This window comes from Polypterus senegalus, chromosome 10 (genome assembly GCF_016835505.1).
Source record: "Polypterus senegalus isolate Bchr_013 chromosome 10, ASM1683550v1, whole genome shotgun sequence".
NCBI lineage: Eukaryota > Metazoa > Chordata > Cladistia > Polypteriformes > Polypteridae > Polypterus > Polypterus senegalus.
In genome coordinates, this window is record NC_053163.1 from 36,373,361 (window position 1) to 36,392,506 (window position 19,146).

Here is a 19,146-nt window from a genome sequence, read left to right on the forward strand (position 1 = left end):
ATTCCCCACTCAGATACAGTGATATAAATACTCTGAGTGGTGTAGTGAGAGTAATATGGAAAAAGATGATCTGCTGTGGCAACCCCTAACAGATGCAGCTGACAGCAGAAGAAGAAGGTGCAGTGAGAGTAATAATGCTAAAGCAGCTATTGTATTTAGAATAGTTTGACCATTCCTGGACCATTATATTGTTACTGGTTAATTACAATCAGATGCATTAAACTAATAAACAATATGTGGTTAATTTCAGTGTATTTACTGTATAAAGCCATGTGAGAAATGTGGATCTGAAAAAGAAAGGGTAACCACACAGGAACAGTAGCAATGCTTTGGCGCTGGGTGCCGCCAGTCTGTAAAACCGAGCGGAGAACTTGCATACGCCAGGGTATGAGGTACCGTGTAAATGTGCGTAGATTACACCAAGTTTAGGTTTTATACATTGCGATTTGAGCGTGGAAACGTTCGTACACAACATTTTTGTGCGTACGCACTGTTTATACATGAGCCTCCAGGTGTTCAGACCTCAGAAAGGACATCATAGATGGAATGGTGTCAATCTTCCTTTCTGCAGTGGGAGGAAAAGAGAGATTGTTAGACAGTGCTACCTCATGTTATAACGGAGAATGACATTCACACAAGCACTTAAGGTGTTTCCCATGTGCATACATGTGACAGTGCATAGAATTATAGAATTTAGTGTGTTTAATCTCTTAATGATGCTGACACATTGCCGTAATTCAACTAAAGTCAAAATGTTTTGCTGCTGATTTTCACTTGTACTCTGCTTCTGATTGTTTTTCCATGGATACCAGTTATCCTGATACTGCTTTTCCATCATTGCAATGTCCTGGTAAATCTTCCACTGTGTTCACCACTGATTGCACCAATATTAGCAGGAAAGATGTTTAGGTGTGAATGCAAAAAAGGTTTTGCATGCTTGAAGCAGGTTGTCGATCAGCTGGATGAAGTTTGGTGCTCTGGAGTTTGCAAGAATATCCTCAACAACATCCATAAATGCCTTCCATAACATTTCCTCAGGCCCCACTAGAAGATCTTGAAATTGCTTGTTATTTTTCGATGTATCTGATTTGTGGTCCATTAAAAGTGACTTCTTTACACTTGGCATCAGTTATTTGTGGACACATTTATCTCAAATACAGAAATTCTTTGCCTTCCTTGTTTCTCACTTTCACACACTTTTTCTCCAGTCCAAGTTTTTTACTAATAGAAGAAAATTATGTTTGTTGAAACATCTGTGGTGATCTTAAAGTAGTGGGGCTCTAATCCTGTTTGTAGTACATAGTATGATGGATTTACAAATAAATCAATAAATGTAAAAAATTTCCACACTTTAAGAAAACCTTTAATAAATTGTTTTACAACCACATAAACAAATGTTGTCTTTATAATTTATAAATATATGCCAAAAAAACAAGGACTACAAACCTCTGAATAACTCTCAGTGACAGCTGCCCACAACAATGCACTCTAATGGACAGAAAGATCAGTTTTCAGATGGAGTCAATGTGCTCCTTTATTAGAATGTTTTGATGCTGTAGATGTTGAATGTTTGTTGATTTACCTTGTTAAAGATGTCCTATGTAATATTTATATAATCTCACAAAGTCTGATGTGCTAAAATGTATCACTAAAGAGAAGGAAGCAGCCTAAATGAAATATAAATGGTCTAAAAGAAAGCTGCAAGTATCCCTTTTATAATAAAACTATGCTTGGATATTGGCATCTAGCTAAGCAGAACAAATCAAGGACTGCTGCCTGTACAGCGCAAAAAACCTGTCCTCGTGTGTCAATAATGGTACACCACTACAACTTCTTCTCCTGCAGCCATAACAATTTCAAACAGAAGAGAAGAGAGACTGCAATATAATCAAATGTAGGTTGATGACAAAAAAGAAGTATGAAATGGCAGTCTTTAAAATGTGTACATGTGCATATGCAGTGGCAAGGCCTCTTGGGATGCTTGATTCTTGTCTTTTTTAATTTCCGTGTGTAGTATGCCATTGAAGATACCTGTCATCACCTGCAGGAGCAAAGAAAAAGGTTAATCAGTGGAACCCAAGGTATGAATCAATGAGGACAAGTTCTAGATTCTTCCTGCTTCTGGACTGCATTAAGCTTTTTTTGTCATCTTTATTTGAGATTTTGTGAATGTGAGTTCCTGAATTTAGATTTCTAGATTTCTATACCTCTTACAAAATCCACATCTTAAAGGTGAAAGTAGGCTATTCAGCCTGTTACTCCTTCTCTCCTTTTCACAGAACCACTTTTCCAGACCTTCAAAGGGGACTAAGGGTTAGATATCACTTGGGATGGTTAAAAGGCTTACCATATCAAAGGGAGGCTAATGACACAAGAACATTATGCAGCAGATAGTATATATTGTACTGTATATGTACATTACCCTCCTTATAAAGGTACATTTTTTTATATGCACAAAAGTAAGGTCAATCAAAATGAATACAGGCAGGTATGGTGGGGGGAGTAGTCCTAGACCATCTTCTTGGAAAGGACAAAGCTTAGAAAAAATAAAGTAGTGCACAGGCTAAGAAAAACAAATGAGCTAGAAAAACAGGAACAGTTTCACTTTCAAAATACTTATAAAGGGAACGTTGCCAGTCATGGCAAGCCAATAAGACACCCAAAGATAGTGCAGCACAGGCACTAGCCACTCACTTAAGGTGGCTTGGTCAAAAAAATGAGAGAAATATCTCTATTATATAAAAAAATCCTGTGATGAGACTCTTTTCAAGAGATTTTTTCACAAGACTTTGGCCATGAGATTTTTTCAAGTCACGCCTTCCTCTCATTCAAACACACGCACAGTCCTCTCACCTCTCATTCGTGTGAATGCTTTTGACAAACACAGTTCCTCCTCTCTCAGCTCTTATACAGTAAATGTTTACGTTTTCATCATTTTAAGTTCCCAATTAAAGAAGATGTATTATGTCCAAATCTTATTGATGAATTTCATCCCGAAGGGATAGCATCAGAAGAAATGAGTATATGGGCAATCCTAGCACCGAGAAACTATGATGTCAAACGAATTAACGAGAAAATTGTCAATCATTTACATGGCAAATTGTTTCAGTATATATTATTGATATGCATTTAACCAGTTGGTGGTGATCATGCAGAAGATGAAAACATCAGCTTACAATATCCCGAAGAATAACTACAACCATTAATTCCGTCCGGTCTTTCACCGCCCAAATTACTGTTGAAAGAAGGATATATCCAAAAAAAGCAATGTAGTACATCTTCCCTGGATAACGCTAGACAACAAAGAAGATCTTGATATGCCATTCGTATTAAAACGTTAACCGTTTACCGTTAGAATAGCTTTTGCAAAGACAATTAACAAATCACAGAGCCAAACATTCGAAAAACTTATTTACTAAAACTTATTTATTAGAGAGAAAGAAACGAATTACTCTCACAGGCAGTTGTACGCTGCGTTGTCACAATGTAAGTCCAAACACAGAATCAAAATTCTATGTGATATTAATGAGAAATTAATTTTAAAAACAGTTTTTACTGAAGTTGTACAGTAAAAGTGTTAGTTTTAAAAAAAATTGCGAGTTAATTTCAAAGCCAAACAGAACAAAATCATATAATGCAATGGAAAACAACGTAAAACATAATTTACTTTCAAATTATTACGTTTTACTATTTTTTTTAATATGTTTAATTACTTGCTGATCTGTTTAAATTGTACATCTGCATTCCCCATACGTGAGCGGCAGAACCTCAAAGAGGCTAGCGTGTGGCACAGGCCTGTGGGTTGGCAAGCGAAGTGAGCAAGGGGTAAAGCGCTCTAGTATTCTTTATTTTACTTTGCTTTAGCCTGGGTATCTGCTATCACAGTATAATTTATTACATAGGTTATTTTATTCATAGCTCAGAACACAATTGCACAGAGTTCTTAGTTTCAACTTTGATTTTAGAGGAACTTTCAAACCACATATTTTCCCTGTATATACAATACCCATAGTGAAGGGTGCCATTCTTTATCTTATTGAAATGTTCCGGATCTTAATCCGAAGTGTTTCAAAGGCAGGCAAGTCCAACATCACATGAGTAACTTCTGGGAGAAGCCTAAGCTGAGGGGATGAGAAAGCAACAGCCTTTCCCAGGGAGAATAGTAGGCAAGGCAGGAATAAACACTAAACGAGGCACCAGTCCATCACACAGCAAACACACACACAGATACATTAACACACACTAGGGCCAATCTAGCGTTGCCAATTCACCTAACCTGTTTGTCTCTGAACAATGGGAGGAAACTGAAGCAGCTGGAGGAAACCCAAACAGACACATGGAGAACATGAAAATTCTACACAGGGAGGACCCAGGAAGCAAACCCTGGTCTTTTCACTGCACAGCACCAACACTAACACTGCAACCACTTTACACAAGGAAAGTGCCATTGTTATTAATGTTCATAGGTGCTCAGATGAGACTATTTTCAGTGGTACAACAGTGGCCACTTTATGTGGGCATAATAAATATAATTACAGGGATGTCGTTAGTGCTCAGGTTAGCCTGTCAAGGTTTATAAACAGTTAACTTTTTGGGCATTTTTTCTGTGTCTGGTTTAAGGGTTGCCTACAAGTCTAGTTTTATATCATATAATGTCTTACTAACTTAATGAATATTTCTAATTACATTATGTGTAAACATTCTGTGACAAGTCCCTGAAGAGCTGCTGTTTAACTAGATTTATTATTCTGTGCTAGCAAAAATCCAAAGAATATCCAAAAACTCTTAGCATACTGAAATTTCAGAAAATAGTTGATTTCCTACTTTATAAATCTTTTCAAGTCTTGGTCTGTTGTGTTATTAGGAAAAAATGTCAATGTTACCTTAATCTTACAACGAGATTGAAATTCTATGCTACTGCCCTCATTACACTAAGCTTTGGCTATAGTTGTTTAAAATGTTTTCCACATATTTACTAATGTAAAGTTCTCATAATCTTCAACAATACTTTAAACAATTCATATGACAGAAAGTATTTTGATTTACTGTTTTCTACAACATTGAATGTTACATTCATAAATATAATTTGTACATCAGTGCTGCTATAAAAACATGCAAGTTTTCTTTAAGGCTGTTTAATAAAAAATACATCTAACACTGTCAAACCTTTCATAAAGATGACCTCTTTCACTAAGTACAGTCCATGTTGCTGGAAGCAAGATTTTAAAATTTTCTTACCATGAATCCACCCATTACCAGGAAGATGATAAGTATGGTTCCTATATAAGGGTTAACTGTGTTCAGAATGATAGAGGGACAAGGCTGTGAAAAAAAACAAAAGTATTTGGTGAATGTTAATCAACTGTAGCAGAACTTCTGTTATCATAACCTGAGTGTGTTTTTTTTTTTTGTTTGTCTAAAGTGCTAACAGCCCCTCACGTCTGCTTACTCTCACAGTTACATGTAGACATGACACAGATAGAGTTAGGGCAAAATATTTCTAATATTTTGGGAAAATGGGAAACCTTAAAGAAAGGGTGCCAGAATTCTGGCTGGGTTGTAGGGGAACAAATACTTATTTCTCTCAATGACATGCACATCAATTTATAACTTTATGTAATGTGTTTTTTTTTTTCTGGATTTTTTTGTTGATATTCTGTCTCTCTCCATTAAAATGAAACTACCATAAAAAATTAGAGACTGTTTATTTCTTTGTAAGTGAGCAAACTTACAAATTCAGCAGGGTATCAAATACTTATTGCCCCCAGTGTATGCGCTTCATCCAAACAAAACAATGAAAATTGAAGTCAATACAATTCCAGTGTTGCTGCATTTTAGACTTCTTAGAAGCTTGCTTCTAGAAGGCCAGCATCTGGTGGGTCACAATCAACCATAAATGCAAGTTAATAATATCTGGGGCCATGTAATCCAGAGTTACAGATTTCCATCCATCTACACAACCTTATGCAGGTAGATGTGACTCTAAGGTAGAAGGCAGTGATTAAGGGCATGTCCAAGCCAAGTTCCCCTTAAAAATGAAAGTAGTGTTAGTACAGGACTCAGTTATTAGAGGGTGTGACCACAATTTTTGCTTCAGTGACAGGGAGTTTCAAAGGCATTTCATCTTCATGGCTTACTTGGAGACCACCCTGGCCACATGGGTCATGTCTTGAGCACAGCTTTTACAATGCTACATGTAATGTACATAATAATGACATACACTGTTATATAGAAATTTAAAGATTTTGTTGTTTACTTACAAAACTTCAGCATTTTCATAAAATGGAATTTGTTTTCAGTCTAAACACATGGTGACTGTTGTTTGACAAGTTTGTACCGAACAGCTGGTTCTCTATGTTATCTTTTATACAATAATCGTTGATGTAATTATTAAGTTCTTTGGTGATTCTTGGCAATTTATTTACTGCTTAAACTAAATACTGCTTCTTCACTTATATCATTAATGAATTTCTGTAAAACAGTGGATTAATAATAATTATCCTTTGGTTAAGAATGAAAAAGAAGTTCTTTCAATAGGTGGCAAGTCTGTGAACATAATACATAATAATACACTCTTTACCTCAAAAAGACTGAATTTTAATTTGACTGACTCCATCTGAAATCGAAAGGTTATCTATGATACGCTTTAACCTTCAGTTGTCATAGTCCTGTTCTAAAATTTGCTTTCTCCTACTTAGAAATTCTGTAAAATTAAGGCACATTTTAAATCTTAAAGATCTTAAAATACCATTTTATTTATTTGTTTCAAGCACAGTGGACTTTTGTGATGCCATGACATTACAATGCTGTAGCAGCCATGCACAGAAATTTCATAAATACCTACTGCAAGATCATTGCCAACATGGAAAATGCTGGATTGCAAACACATGAGAAAAAAAATGCAGATTCAGCTTCTGAGATACACTGAAATCAAAGCCTCTCCCCCAACCCTGTCCACCAACGCGCTTGACAGTGATATGCAATATTTTTCTCCATTTCTAACCGTACTCATTTCTACCACTTGCCGTTGTTTCAACCGCCAGGGCTTTTTGGTTTCTTAATGTGGGTCATCAGTGAACTTAAAAAGGTACAAATGGGTCCCACAGTCTTAAAGGTTGAGAAATACTGGCAGACATTCATCACACATGCGTTAGAAAAAAAAATAAAAGCAAAAAACTTGCAGTATTAGGAGTAGTGCTACCCTATATACATCACTAATCCCTGTGCAATGGCAGCTTAGCACTGAATGGTTAATTATACATGCAACAATCACAAAACAAGCCATAAGGGAGTCATCTCGTCTCCTTCCTTTCATCAGAAAACACAGGACACGCTGTGAAAAAACATTACAAACTAAAGACTTATTACTATTTCCAAAGCACTTCTTTCTTCTTGATGGAAGAAAAAATTCCAAGCATGTGTACAGATTCATGGGAAACAAAAAAGACATTCCCCCTGTTCCCAGAGGAATGACAATGGAACAAGGCAATATCAAGCTGACACCTTGTGGCAAGCCCAATGTGTGCCCCACTCTGTGAGTGCAATGATCTCAACTTTATTTATTTATTGCTAGTGGCCATTTGTGCATTCATTTGAGTCTTTTGTTGTTTGAGGTATGTCAATACATTGGTAGCACTGCTGCCTTACATCTGAGATTGCATATTTGGCCACAATAATCAGTCATGCACCTTTGAAGACTTTTCTCTATCCCCCAGGGACACTTATGACCTTTGAAATTTCAGAAATACCTTTGCGCCATTATCAAAACTAGTTCAGCTCATCCTTCCTTATTGACTTCAATGCATTTTGTGGAGTTTGGCAAAGTCAGTCAGTCAGTCATTGTCCAACCCGCTATATCCTAACACAGGGTCACACACACACACCTAGCACACACTAGGGACAATTTAGAATCGCCAATCCACCTAACCACCCAGAGGAAACCCACGCAGACACGGAGAGAACATGCAAACTCCATGCAGGGAGGGCCCGGGAAGCAAACCCAGGTCTCCTTACCTACGCCACTGTGTAATTTTACAGAACTCGAGATGAAGTGACTTCAGCAAACATGTAACTACGGTTCTTAAGTCACACTTCACTAACTTCTAAATTACTTTAGTGCTAATTTAAAAATATTCTTTATCAAATATAAAGTCTCAAATTGCCTAGCCTCCCATTGCTTGCAATACTTATTAGTAACCATAATCCAGAGTATATATTGTAATCTCAAGATACAGACCTCTTTAAAATGACAATAATTAATCAAAAGGAAAAGAGTCTTTAGTTAAACAGCACTAAAACACTGTGATGCACTATCTACCAATGCTAGAGAAGTCCAATTAGAGTCAACAAATAAATCTAAGGTAAAAATTAGTTATTACCAATTGCATGTGGCATGTCTTTTACTCATACTATACACCAATCAGACACAAAATTAAAATCATTGACAGGTGAAGTGGTCAACACTGATTATCTCATTACAGTGGAACCTGGCAAGGGATGGGATATATTAGGCAACAAGTAAACAGTTAGTTCTTGAAGGTGATATGTTGGAAGCAGGAGAAAATGGCAAGGGTAAGGATCTGAGCAACTTTGACAAGGGCCAGATTGTGATAGCTAGATGACTGGGTCAGAGCATCTCCAAAGGCAACAGAATTTGTGAGGCGTTCCAGATATTCAGTGGTTAGTACCTACCAAAAACTGGTACAAGAAAGGATAACTGTGAGAGAGTCATGAGTGCACATGGCTCATTTATGCACGTGGCGAGCATAGGCTAGCCCATCTAGTCCAATCTCTACTATAGTACAAAATTGCCGAAAAATTGAATGCTGGCCATGAGAGAAAGATTTCAGAACACACAGTACATTGTAGCTTCCTATGTAGTGACAGACCAGTCACAGTGTTCATGTTAATCCTTGTCCACCGCTGAAAGCACCTGCAATGGGCATGTGAGCAGCAGAACTTGACCATGGAATAATAGAAGAAGGTGGCATTGTCTGGTCTGATGAATCTTGTTTCTTTTACGATATGTGGACGGCTGCATGTGTGTGTTTTGTTTACCTGGGGATGAGATGGCAGCAAGATGCACTATGGGAAGAAGACAAGCTGGTGGAGGCAGTATGATGCTCTGGCCAATGTTCTGCTCAGGAACCTTGGGTCCTGGCATTCATTCATAATGCACCCTGCTACACTGTAAAAAATGTTAGTAATGGTTTAAGGAACAAGGGACTAACTTGGACTCCAAATTCACCAGATTTAATTCCAATTAAGCGTCTGAGGGATGTGCTAGAAAAACAAGTCAGATCCATTGAGGTCCCATTTCACAACTTACAGGACTTAAAAGGAATTGCTGCTAATGTCCTGGTGTCAGATACCATAGGAAACCTTTAGAAGTCTTGTGGAGTCCACTCATATTTTGATGGCATGAAGGGGATCTCCACAATATTAGGCAGGTGTTTTTAATATTGCAGCTGATGGATATATTTATACTGTAATTATACTGTAATTATTGACTTCTTGCAGTTATTATTATTGAGAGAATTGTATAAAAATTTTTTATAATTTTTATGCCTGCCCTGTATATCACTTGTAGTTTTTGTAAAATTATTGCTTCTTTTACAGGTAATAAGCTCAGAAAAATAAATATTACAGTATTGGAATATATTTATTTATTTATTTTTAGCATTGCCTCTTAATATATTTAAGCCTATTTCCTCTTCCTTGATATTTTACTGCTAGGATATAAATAAATAAATAAATAAATAAAACAAATTTCAGGGCTAAGGTTTGGTTAACCAGCAATATGTCAGCAACAAACTTTTGTTGTAAAATTATCATTATTTTGCTTGCTCTGTAAATCTCAGCCATTGCACTTCAGCTGTAGCTGAAGTAACACAGAATATTTCTCTGTTTTAAGAAGACAAATTCAGAAATTTGTCAGTGGTTTTCAATGGAAGATGATGAAACTTTAAAAATTGCATAGCGTGCCGTAGTTGAGATATCTCAATGAAAATGTAACTGTCCTGATAACTTTCCTTAAGAAATAACTGTTCAAATTTTAATAAAATCAGTTCACTGGGAGCCGAGTTGTTTCATTTGCAAATGCATCTAAAAATGACATACAGTACTTACCATTGTGTTAATGCTGCCCCACAGTCCTTTTTCTGGACACGTTTCACGGACAAAAGGTTCCAAAACACCCCCGCCAATTCCACAGCAATCAAACTGTAAATTGAAAAAAGTCATGGAAGTTACATTGTAATTTATATGTGTGTTTCTGCAGAATGGAAACATTTTGTTTCCACTCTAAGATTGTAAGGCATGTTTGAGCAAGTGGGATCAATAGGGGACATGGAGCCCTCACTGATAGCATTTACTAGATCTGGTTTTGTATGTTAGTCTAGGGTGGCAGCTATCTGAGTGTCATCTGCAGGTTTCACTTGGTTTGTATTTGATTTGTTCAACTCAGCATTTTTGTTTTTATATGAAATACATTATGAATAAAAATACAGTAAGCTATAAATTTCACATTATTGAAAAAGTAAATTATGAATAAATCTTACATTCCAACCATAATAAGTTAAACATGGAATACATAGTCATAAAAAATACCTTCTCATTTATTTTTATATTTACAGCTACTGTGTGTTGATTTGTGACAAGCTTGTGTCATGCATGTGAGTGAGAGGGTCACCATCCAGGTTCCTCCCAGGTATGTAATACAACCACAAGCTGAGTGTCTGTATGACTTCATCATCTTCCTTTGCCTTCACAGTGCTGAGAAACTGCCCAGTGAGGGCAATTGACTCCACTTCTTCTGGTCCCAGGACCATAAAAGCCCAGCCACCCAGAAGGAGGAGTCACTGGCTGACTAGACAGCAAAAGAGACAGAGTTCCTTCAAGCCTTACAACCTATAAAGAATCCTTGATAGGCAGCCATTTATCTGTTAGAATGCCAGAGGGCAACATTTTTTTGTTTGTATTCACACCATCAAGTGATGTTTCATTTACAGTTATAAGTAAACAGGAAAAGCTGAGATGTCAACTCTGTTGTGATTTTTGACCTGTCATTAATTCAACCATCCACACTTGGAATGATTGAAATCAGATCCCATCATCTACATGCTACACCGATCCCTCTCCTACTTGGACAGAGGCAGTGGTGGAGTAAGAATTATGTTTCTGGAGTTCTCTATCGCCTTCAACAGCATCCAGCCTCTGCTCCTTAGGAACAAGCTGACAAAGAAGGGAGTAGATTCATACCTGGTGGCATGGATCGTGGACTATCTTACAGACAGATCTCAGTATGTGCGTCTTGAGAACTGCAGGTTTGACATTGTGGTCAGCAGCAAAGGAGCGCTGCAGGGGACTGTGCTTTCTCCAGTTATGTTCAGCCTATATACATCGGACTCCCAATACAACTCGGAGTCCTGCCACGTGCAAATGTTTGCTGACGACACTGCTATCATGGGCTGTATCAGGAGTGGGCAGGAGGAGGAGGAGTATGGGAACCTAATCAAAGACTTTGTTAAATGGTGCAACTCAAACCACCTACAACTGAACACCAGCAAAACCAAAGAGCTGGTGGTGGATTTTAGGAGGCCCAGGCCCCTCGTGGACCCCGTGATCATCAGAGGAGACTGTGTGCAGAGAGTACAGATCTATAAATACCTGGGAGTGCAGCTGGATGATAAATTGGACTGGACTGCCAATACTGATGCTCTGTGTAAGAAAGGTCAGAGCCGATTATACTTCCTTAGAAGGCTGGCATCCTTCAACATCTGCAATAAGATGCTGCAGATGTTCTATCAGACGGTTGTGGCGAGCACCCTCTACTACGTGGTGGTGGGCTGGGGAGGCAGTATAAAGAAGAGGGACACCTCACGCCTGGACAAACTGGTAAGGAAGGCAGGCTCTATTGTAGGCATGGAGCTGGACAGTTTGACATCTGTGGCAGAGCGACGGGCACCGAGCAGGCTCCTGTCAATCATGGAGAATCCACTGCATCCACTGAACAATATCATCTCCAGACAGAGGAGCAGCTTCAGCGACAGACTGCTGTCACTGTCCTGCTCCACTGACAGACTGAGGAGATTGTTCCTCCCCCACACTATGTGACTCTTCAATTCCACCCGGAGAGGTAAACGTTAACACTACACAAGATTATTGTCTGTTATACCTGCCTCGCTCTCTCCACCTTGCATTTTTTAACTTGCACTGCATTTTTATCACTATTTAATTAATATTGTTTTTATCAGTATGCTGCTGCTGGAGTATGTGAATTTCCCCTTGGGGATTAATAGAGTATATCTATCTATCGAATTGTTCATTTACTCCAATTGCATTCTCCCTTTCAATAGTTTATAGATCCACAGGAAACCATGCCAATGACACAATTATTGTCCAAACATTCAGAAACATCCTTAATTCAGGGAACTTAAAAAAATGAAATGAATGTGTACAAAAAAAATCTAAATTTTGTAGTATTTATTTCAAAAGTGGAAGCACAGAAAAAATGTAAAATAAAAGAATTGAATGATATGTGCAGAGGAATCCCATGCTGAAATTACTATTAAAAAAGCTCATCTTAGCAACTCAGGAAAGATGTGATTGGCTTGTTTTAGTTAGGAATGAATGGGAGGCAAAGGTAAGGTACAGGCACCAACTATAAGGGACAAGGCCGTAGGAAAATTAATCTTCATCCCAAAGCAGGAAGAAAGGTAATGCCGATGAGTTGTAAGGCATGTACAGTAAATGTACAGGGTGCAGAAGGTAAACAACAGGCAGAAACCATTTCAAGAAACAGACACTGGGAACTAAGAAGGAAGCATATTATGCACTGTCAACAGAGGCCTCTAAACAGAAAGTGCATCAGGTCATGATGGGTTACTTGGGGACACAATACCACCTGGTCTAGACCGCTTCAAATTTTCTTGGGACTGGTGAGTTTGAACCTTGTCCTGTTACAACTGAAGTTGGAGAGGGTACTGGTCATCATGCTAAAGCCAGTTACATGGTAGCATGCTGCTCCTATCTCAAAGTCTGTGGAGACCTCTTCAGGCAGGCTACAAGGACACTGTTTCATTGACCATTGATGTTCATGGGTTACATAGTGTTCATGAGTGCATGGAAACCTGGTGCTACTAAAGATAATACTGGTGTCTCTCAAGTGAAGGTAGAGCTTCTCTTGTGTAAACCTCACTTATGGCAGAGGGTTTCATGATAGGAGAGGTGAGTTGGGGAAGAAGGTTTATCAACCAAAGGAAGAAAAGTCATGGTTATATAACACAGAAAAAAGAGATGAGAAAGGGAGAGCCTTTAAAGTTCCTGTAAGTGGGCAATTGGGTGAGCCACCCCAGCTGGTAAACCTGTAATGGCCCTTTGTGTCAGTACAGTTTGCTTACATTCACCTTGGCATTATTCTGCATAGAGTGAGCATATGCCTGCCTAGTGCATTTTACAACATGTAAAATAAATGAAGTGACCGAAGGCCATAGAGTGAATGCTTATAACGCTGCAGAAGGTTCCGTTTTTTTTTTTGTATGAATTACTGAGCACAGTAATCTATGTCACGGTGCGTCTGCAGCAGTCTTCTTCCATGGACTCTGACGCAGCTACTTGCACCAGAATAGTATGACAGTGTGCAAACTACATATTAGGTGGGTCTTCAACTACTGATAGATCAAAGGGGGCATGTACAGTTTCCCACATGGCAAATATAGGAAAATTACCTTCTGAGGTAAATGGAAGATTTGTTGTTTGCTTCCAGGTTGTTTATGATGAACATCTTCCCACCCGCCAAAGAAAGCTGCAAACTTATATTAGCTCATAAATTTAAAATGGGCTTTCATTCCATGGCTTAATATATAATGGAATTAAGCATCCCATCAACAAATAGTGCTAAAAATGTATAAGACTGTATAACTGTTTTTCTAAGTGTTTGCTTTTTCCAAGTTACAAATGACTTGGCTTCTTGTAGTTTAACTTCTTACTGAACTGGCAATTCAGTTTCACTTATATTTCTGGCAAAAAAACATGAATGGTACTTGGACAGTAATTCTTAACAATTTTTGAGTCACTGATCCCTTTAAGAATCTGATGAAAACTATGGACCCCCTTCCCCAGAAATATTCACATAAACTCAACTTTTCATGCAATGAATATAATGTACTTTATTTATCGAGATTTGATTGTCTCATACATATATGATATATACAAAGTATTATTAAATTTTAAAGTAAACCATCTACAAAAACACTTCTTTTTATGTAAAAGGTAATAGCCACTCATTATAATTATGAAATACAATCCTCTTGTGAAAATTAAAACAGATCTACCATTGCTATGTTTTCTACCACTGTTACTATTACTACATCTGCTCTCTCGTTATCTTTATTTCACCTTATACAATTTCTCGTATTAGGAATTTGTTAGTTTTCGCATACCCCTTGGGGTTACAGCGCCCCTGGAGCAATTGAAGGTTAAGGGCTTTGCTCAAGGGCCCAGCAGAGTAATATCTCTTTTGGCAGTGACGAGGATTCAAACCGGCAACCTTCGGGATACCAGCACAGATCCTTAGCCTCAGAGCCACCACGCAACCCAATCTACTTTATTTCAGTGAGATGGTTGTTCGTGTTTTCCTTGAATAAGAATATGAAACTATGAATGGTCTTCGACAAGGTGACATGCATATTACCTTTGACATCTAATCTTTTTTGACTTTTCGTTTTGATAGAAACAAGTACTGAAAACCCTGATTTACAAAGGTATGTAGTAGCAAAAGGAATCAGACCACTCATAGCTCACTTTTCTGAAATAAATTGCAAATTAGTTTGGACAATTTCTGATAGATATTGTATTACAAATTAGGTCAAAGAGCTATCATTTAAAATTGTTCATGCATTTTTTCCAAAAAAAATAGCATTTTCTAAGTTGAAATATAAGCATGGTTTTTTGTATTCTTTTTCTGCTACTGAGGGGAAATCTGTGGTGCATGGCTTTGTTCACTGTATGTTTTCAAAATTATTTTAGACTTGCTTGCAAAGTTTCTTTTTAAGGAATTTATGGTGTATTTGAAGTGTAAGGATCTGATATACAATTGTATTATGTAAGAGAAATCATTATGAATTTAATTATTTTTTTAGGTAAAGTTCATTTGCATAAATCATAATGTTCCAAGAATACTCCCTTTTAACACCTTTGAGGTGATTTTCAAATATTATTTAAAGTCTGTGAAAAGTCTACAATAGTAACATTGCTCACATACCTTGTACAGTGTAGAGAATATGGAGTGCTGTGGAATTTTTGACTAACCATTGTGACAATGCCGCTATATCAGTGCTTAACCCGACATAGACAGATGCAGCAGGCACACTTATAAAAACAAATAAATGTTTTTATTTCTTTTTCTTTGCCTGTGGGCAATGCCTTTCCCGTTCCCCACAGGCACAACGCAGTCCCACAAGCACAAAAGCACAATACTAATAATTCTTTTTCTTATTACTCTCTTTTCTTCTCCACTCTCCATCCGGCAAGCTTTGTCTTCTTCCTCCCAATTCTGGCTTCCGGAGTGACTTCTGGGTGGGTTTCTTTTATTGCCCACCCAGAAGTGCCCCAGGTGGTTGATGCCCTATTTCCGGTTGCACTTCCGGTTGAGGAACTACTGCAGCGCCCCCTGGTGACACCCCCAGATCCTAACAGGGCTGTAGAGAACTCCATCTCCCATGGAACCCTGCGGGAATCCGAGACACCACTGAAACCCAGGGGGGCTGCCATCTAGTGTCCAGGTGGAGGTACTGATCAGTCCCTGCTTGTTCCCCCAGAAGCTGGCCAGAAATCTGATATTCCAACCGAGGAAAACAAAATCTGGAAACTCATTTGTGTAAAGCTGGAAAGGCAATTATTAGCAGACTGACTATGTAAGCTGTAGTAAATGTTAAGAAAAAATGTACTGAAGAAATAGGAGAGAGGGCATAATAATGTTTAATCTTAATTTTTTATTAAAGCATGTCTGGATTAGCTTTTACCAATAGCATTTGATCCAGTTAGAAGCTAATATAAATGCTTATGATTTTCATTATAATCTTCCTTCAAGCTGTACATATTTTGATTTTTGAGCAGTACAGTGGGCATCGCATGGGGCTAATGCCTCATAGCTTCAGCAGATGGGAACCCCTCCTTTTGCTTTTTGTGGGAGTTTCTGCAGGTAATCATGTTTTTATCGAGCACCCGAAAATATTTATTTAAATATTTAGTTATTTTTTAAGTATTGGGGTATACATGATGCACCCTGCAATGGACTGGCACACAGTCTTGTTATTAGTTTTTACCGTACACCATCTGTTGCACTGTGGCACTAAAGCTATGTTTTTTTTATTACTTCTTCATGGAAGTGATTGTGTCCAAACTTTCCATATATTAGTTATGAAATCTGCAAGAAAAGGGCATTAAAATTGAGTTTTCCATTTAAATGGCCAAAGGTTCACATGCAGACTCATCAGGCTTGCTCAGGGCAGAGGTAAAACCTTTTACACTATTAAAGTAACTTTTTTGAATCAGCAGCAAATAATATGGTGACCATTGTTTTGGATTGAACAGTGTGTAAACAGAAATAATATCTTATACTGAGAAATAATCTTTATTGAATCAAACAGTATCAATGGAGGAAGGGTGTCACAACATCTACATACATTATTATTATGTAAAAATTATTAAATGTAAAGTTTTTATAGCTTGAAAATGAAAACATACCAAATCCATATAACCTACCAGATTGTGGAATAAGCTGAGAGTGATAGCCAGACTGGGGTCTCTGGTGTTCAAATATTTTAAATAAACCACTGAGTAAAATTCACTAAGATTTTCAGCAACCTGTCAATAAGGAAAAAAAAAGTTTGTAATTGTACTATTATAACATGGCATTATGAAGCACACTATTTTTGTAATCAGGTCTAGGGTATAAGCTAATGAAATGTTGGGTGAAAGTTTATGCCACAGAATTTTTTACCACATGGTAAAATAAAGCCATTATCCTGTTAATCAAGCTCTAATTTCAATTGTTCAAATTCATCCATTGTTTGCTGTAATCTTACAAACGAGCATTTTCATACTACACTCTAGGATGTTACAAACATCAAGGCATAAAAATATACAATTATTACATCTTTATATAAAAATACAAAAAAAAGCAAGCTCATTATGCTTAACAGTATTCACCACTCTCTTGCACTACCTGCGTTTTCAAATGACATGTTATGGCACCTTTCTTTCTGCCAGTGGATTATCTCTCTCTCTCTCTCTTTTCACAGAGACATTTTTTTCTATAAATGTGCCACCAGGGTGGTTTTCTTTCTCCTGGCACTCCTACACAGGTGTTCAAATATAATGATTTTATTTTGTTCAAGCACCTTTACAAAGTACTCTATACAAAGGAACAGTGAATCCTTCCTCTTTCTTTGTTTCCTACAAACTTCCTTTTCCTCCATGAAGTGTTGTCCTCTGCCATGCAACTCCGATCCCCCTTTTTAAGCCAGACCCTGGAAGTACTTGTGGTGTTTGGACAAAGTCCGGAGGAGACACATCTAGGTCAAGCAGAAGTGTCATAAAGTAGAGATGATCCATCCCTGCAGCTCCCCTCGGCGGCTTCCAGGACACCTACCAGGGCTGTCCCACGGGAGTATAACTCCCAGCCTGTCTCATGGCCTTGAAAATGGGAGCAGCAACACAAGGATGTTGCCCTATAGCGTATCAGAGGGAGCATACATTTTGAACATGCTAACTCCCCTAATCCTTCCAGTATTCTGACCTCCCTTCTTGGCAAGGGACCAAATTCCAAAGTGGCCAGGACACCAGTCCATTGCTGTTCTTCCACTCCATCATCCCTTCCTGGCATGGGACTACCTTTCCTCCAGGATGGGATGCCGGACAATCCAATATGACACTTACATGACACATTGTTGCACATGCAGGAATGACGAGTCTCTTGACAAAGAGTTATTTGAGAGCGTTACACAGTAATAACAGGGTGGAATGCTTGTTTAACCAATCTGTTTCACTCCATAAAACAGAAGAACAGTGCTTGGAAGAAATTTAATGTCATTTGCTCCTCACACTCCACCACTTCTGCTCAACCAGGGTGAAAGCCATCAGCAAATCAATCCTGGGAGCCATTAATGATGACCACCACAGAGAAGGAGATACATCTTTTAATTTCATTCGTCTTTTGCAAAACATCTTAATAAATAGGCTGGAGCTCTAAACCTTTCTTATTTCCCTTGTTCTTACTTTTTACAAAATACACAAGTTCAAGCCAAAATGCACTAAAGATTACATATGGTGCAGCAAAGACAACATTCCATTTACATGAATACTATTATTATATACTAGCAGATGCCAATAGTTCTTTAAAAAAGGAACACTGACATAGTACATTTTCATATAACAACGTAGCTCAAATTCCTCAAAGAGAACAATATTTTAAATGCATTTCAAACTGCTTCTTTTAGAGACACTTGCCCGTAAAACTCTGTAATTACTACATGCTTTTTGATACAACAGAAAGGACTTGTTAAAGACATAGTATTACCCAGTTTTTCGAGTTCTACTATAAGATAGTGAAACAATTCAGGCACACAAAGCGATTTAGAATCAAATTTTTTTGCTTCAAGAAAACTGGATAAGAAAAGGTTAGTCACCAAGAGCATGTTGAATGTCAAAGCAAAATGTTGTGGGGTCCAAAACTACTAAAGTGAGTAGTTGGAAGAAGTAATACTCCTTAAAAGATTTGAACCAACTTTTAGATTTACTGAATGTCAGGCACACATATATTATTCAATATTCCACATTAGCATGACCACTTACTAGAAAACTCAAAGGAAACTCTAAATCACGACATCCAATGCAATGGACAGGCAATGGTTCAGTAACAGTAGAAATATCTATGGCAGCCCTCTTCTCCACACCAGTATTAACACTGCTGGCCACATAAAAAAGAATACTTCCTTTGCCATGGCAACATAGGGAACGTCTCCACCTCATCGGACATTTTAGCAGAGAGCATGCTAGTCGGGAAAAAGGTTAACACCATGCCTCACGCAAATGGTATCAGCAGGGGAACACTTGTCACACGATGATTTGCGGGCTTTGTAGTTA

General features: G+C 37.9%; 1 protein-coding gene across 1 annotated transcript in view; it reads right to left on the reverse strand.

The window, feature by feature from the left end:
* Nucleotides 1-1,345: 1,345 nt before the first annotated feature.
* LOC120537075 (CD9 antigen-like) overlaps nt 1,346-19,146 on the reverse strand; it is a 67,435-nt gene continuing 49,634 nt past the window's right edge. Inside the window, exons 5-8 of the mRNA XM_039765712.1 lie at nt 16,765-16,866; nt 10,129-10,221; nt 5,239-5,322; nt 1,346-2,041 (exon numbers count right to left, since the gene is read on the reverse strand). Of these exons, the coding sequence (XP_039621646.1) occupies nt 1,934-2,041; nt 5,239-5,322; nt 10,129-10,221; nt 16,765-16,866 (387 nt within the window). The 3' untranslated portion in view covers nt 1,346-1,933. The remainder of the gene's footprint in view (nt 2,042-5,238; nt 5,323-10,128; nt 10,222-16,764; nt 16,867-19,146) is intronic.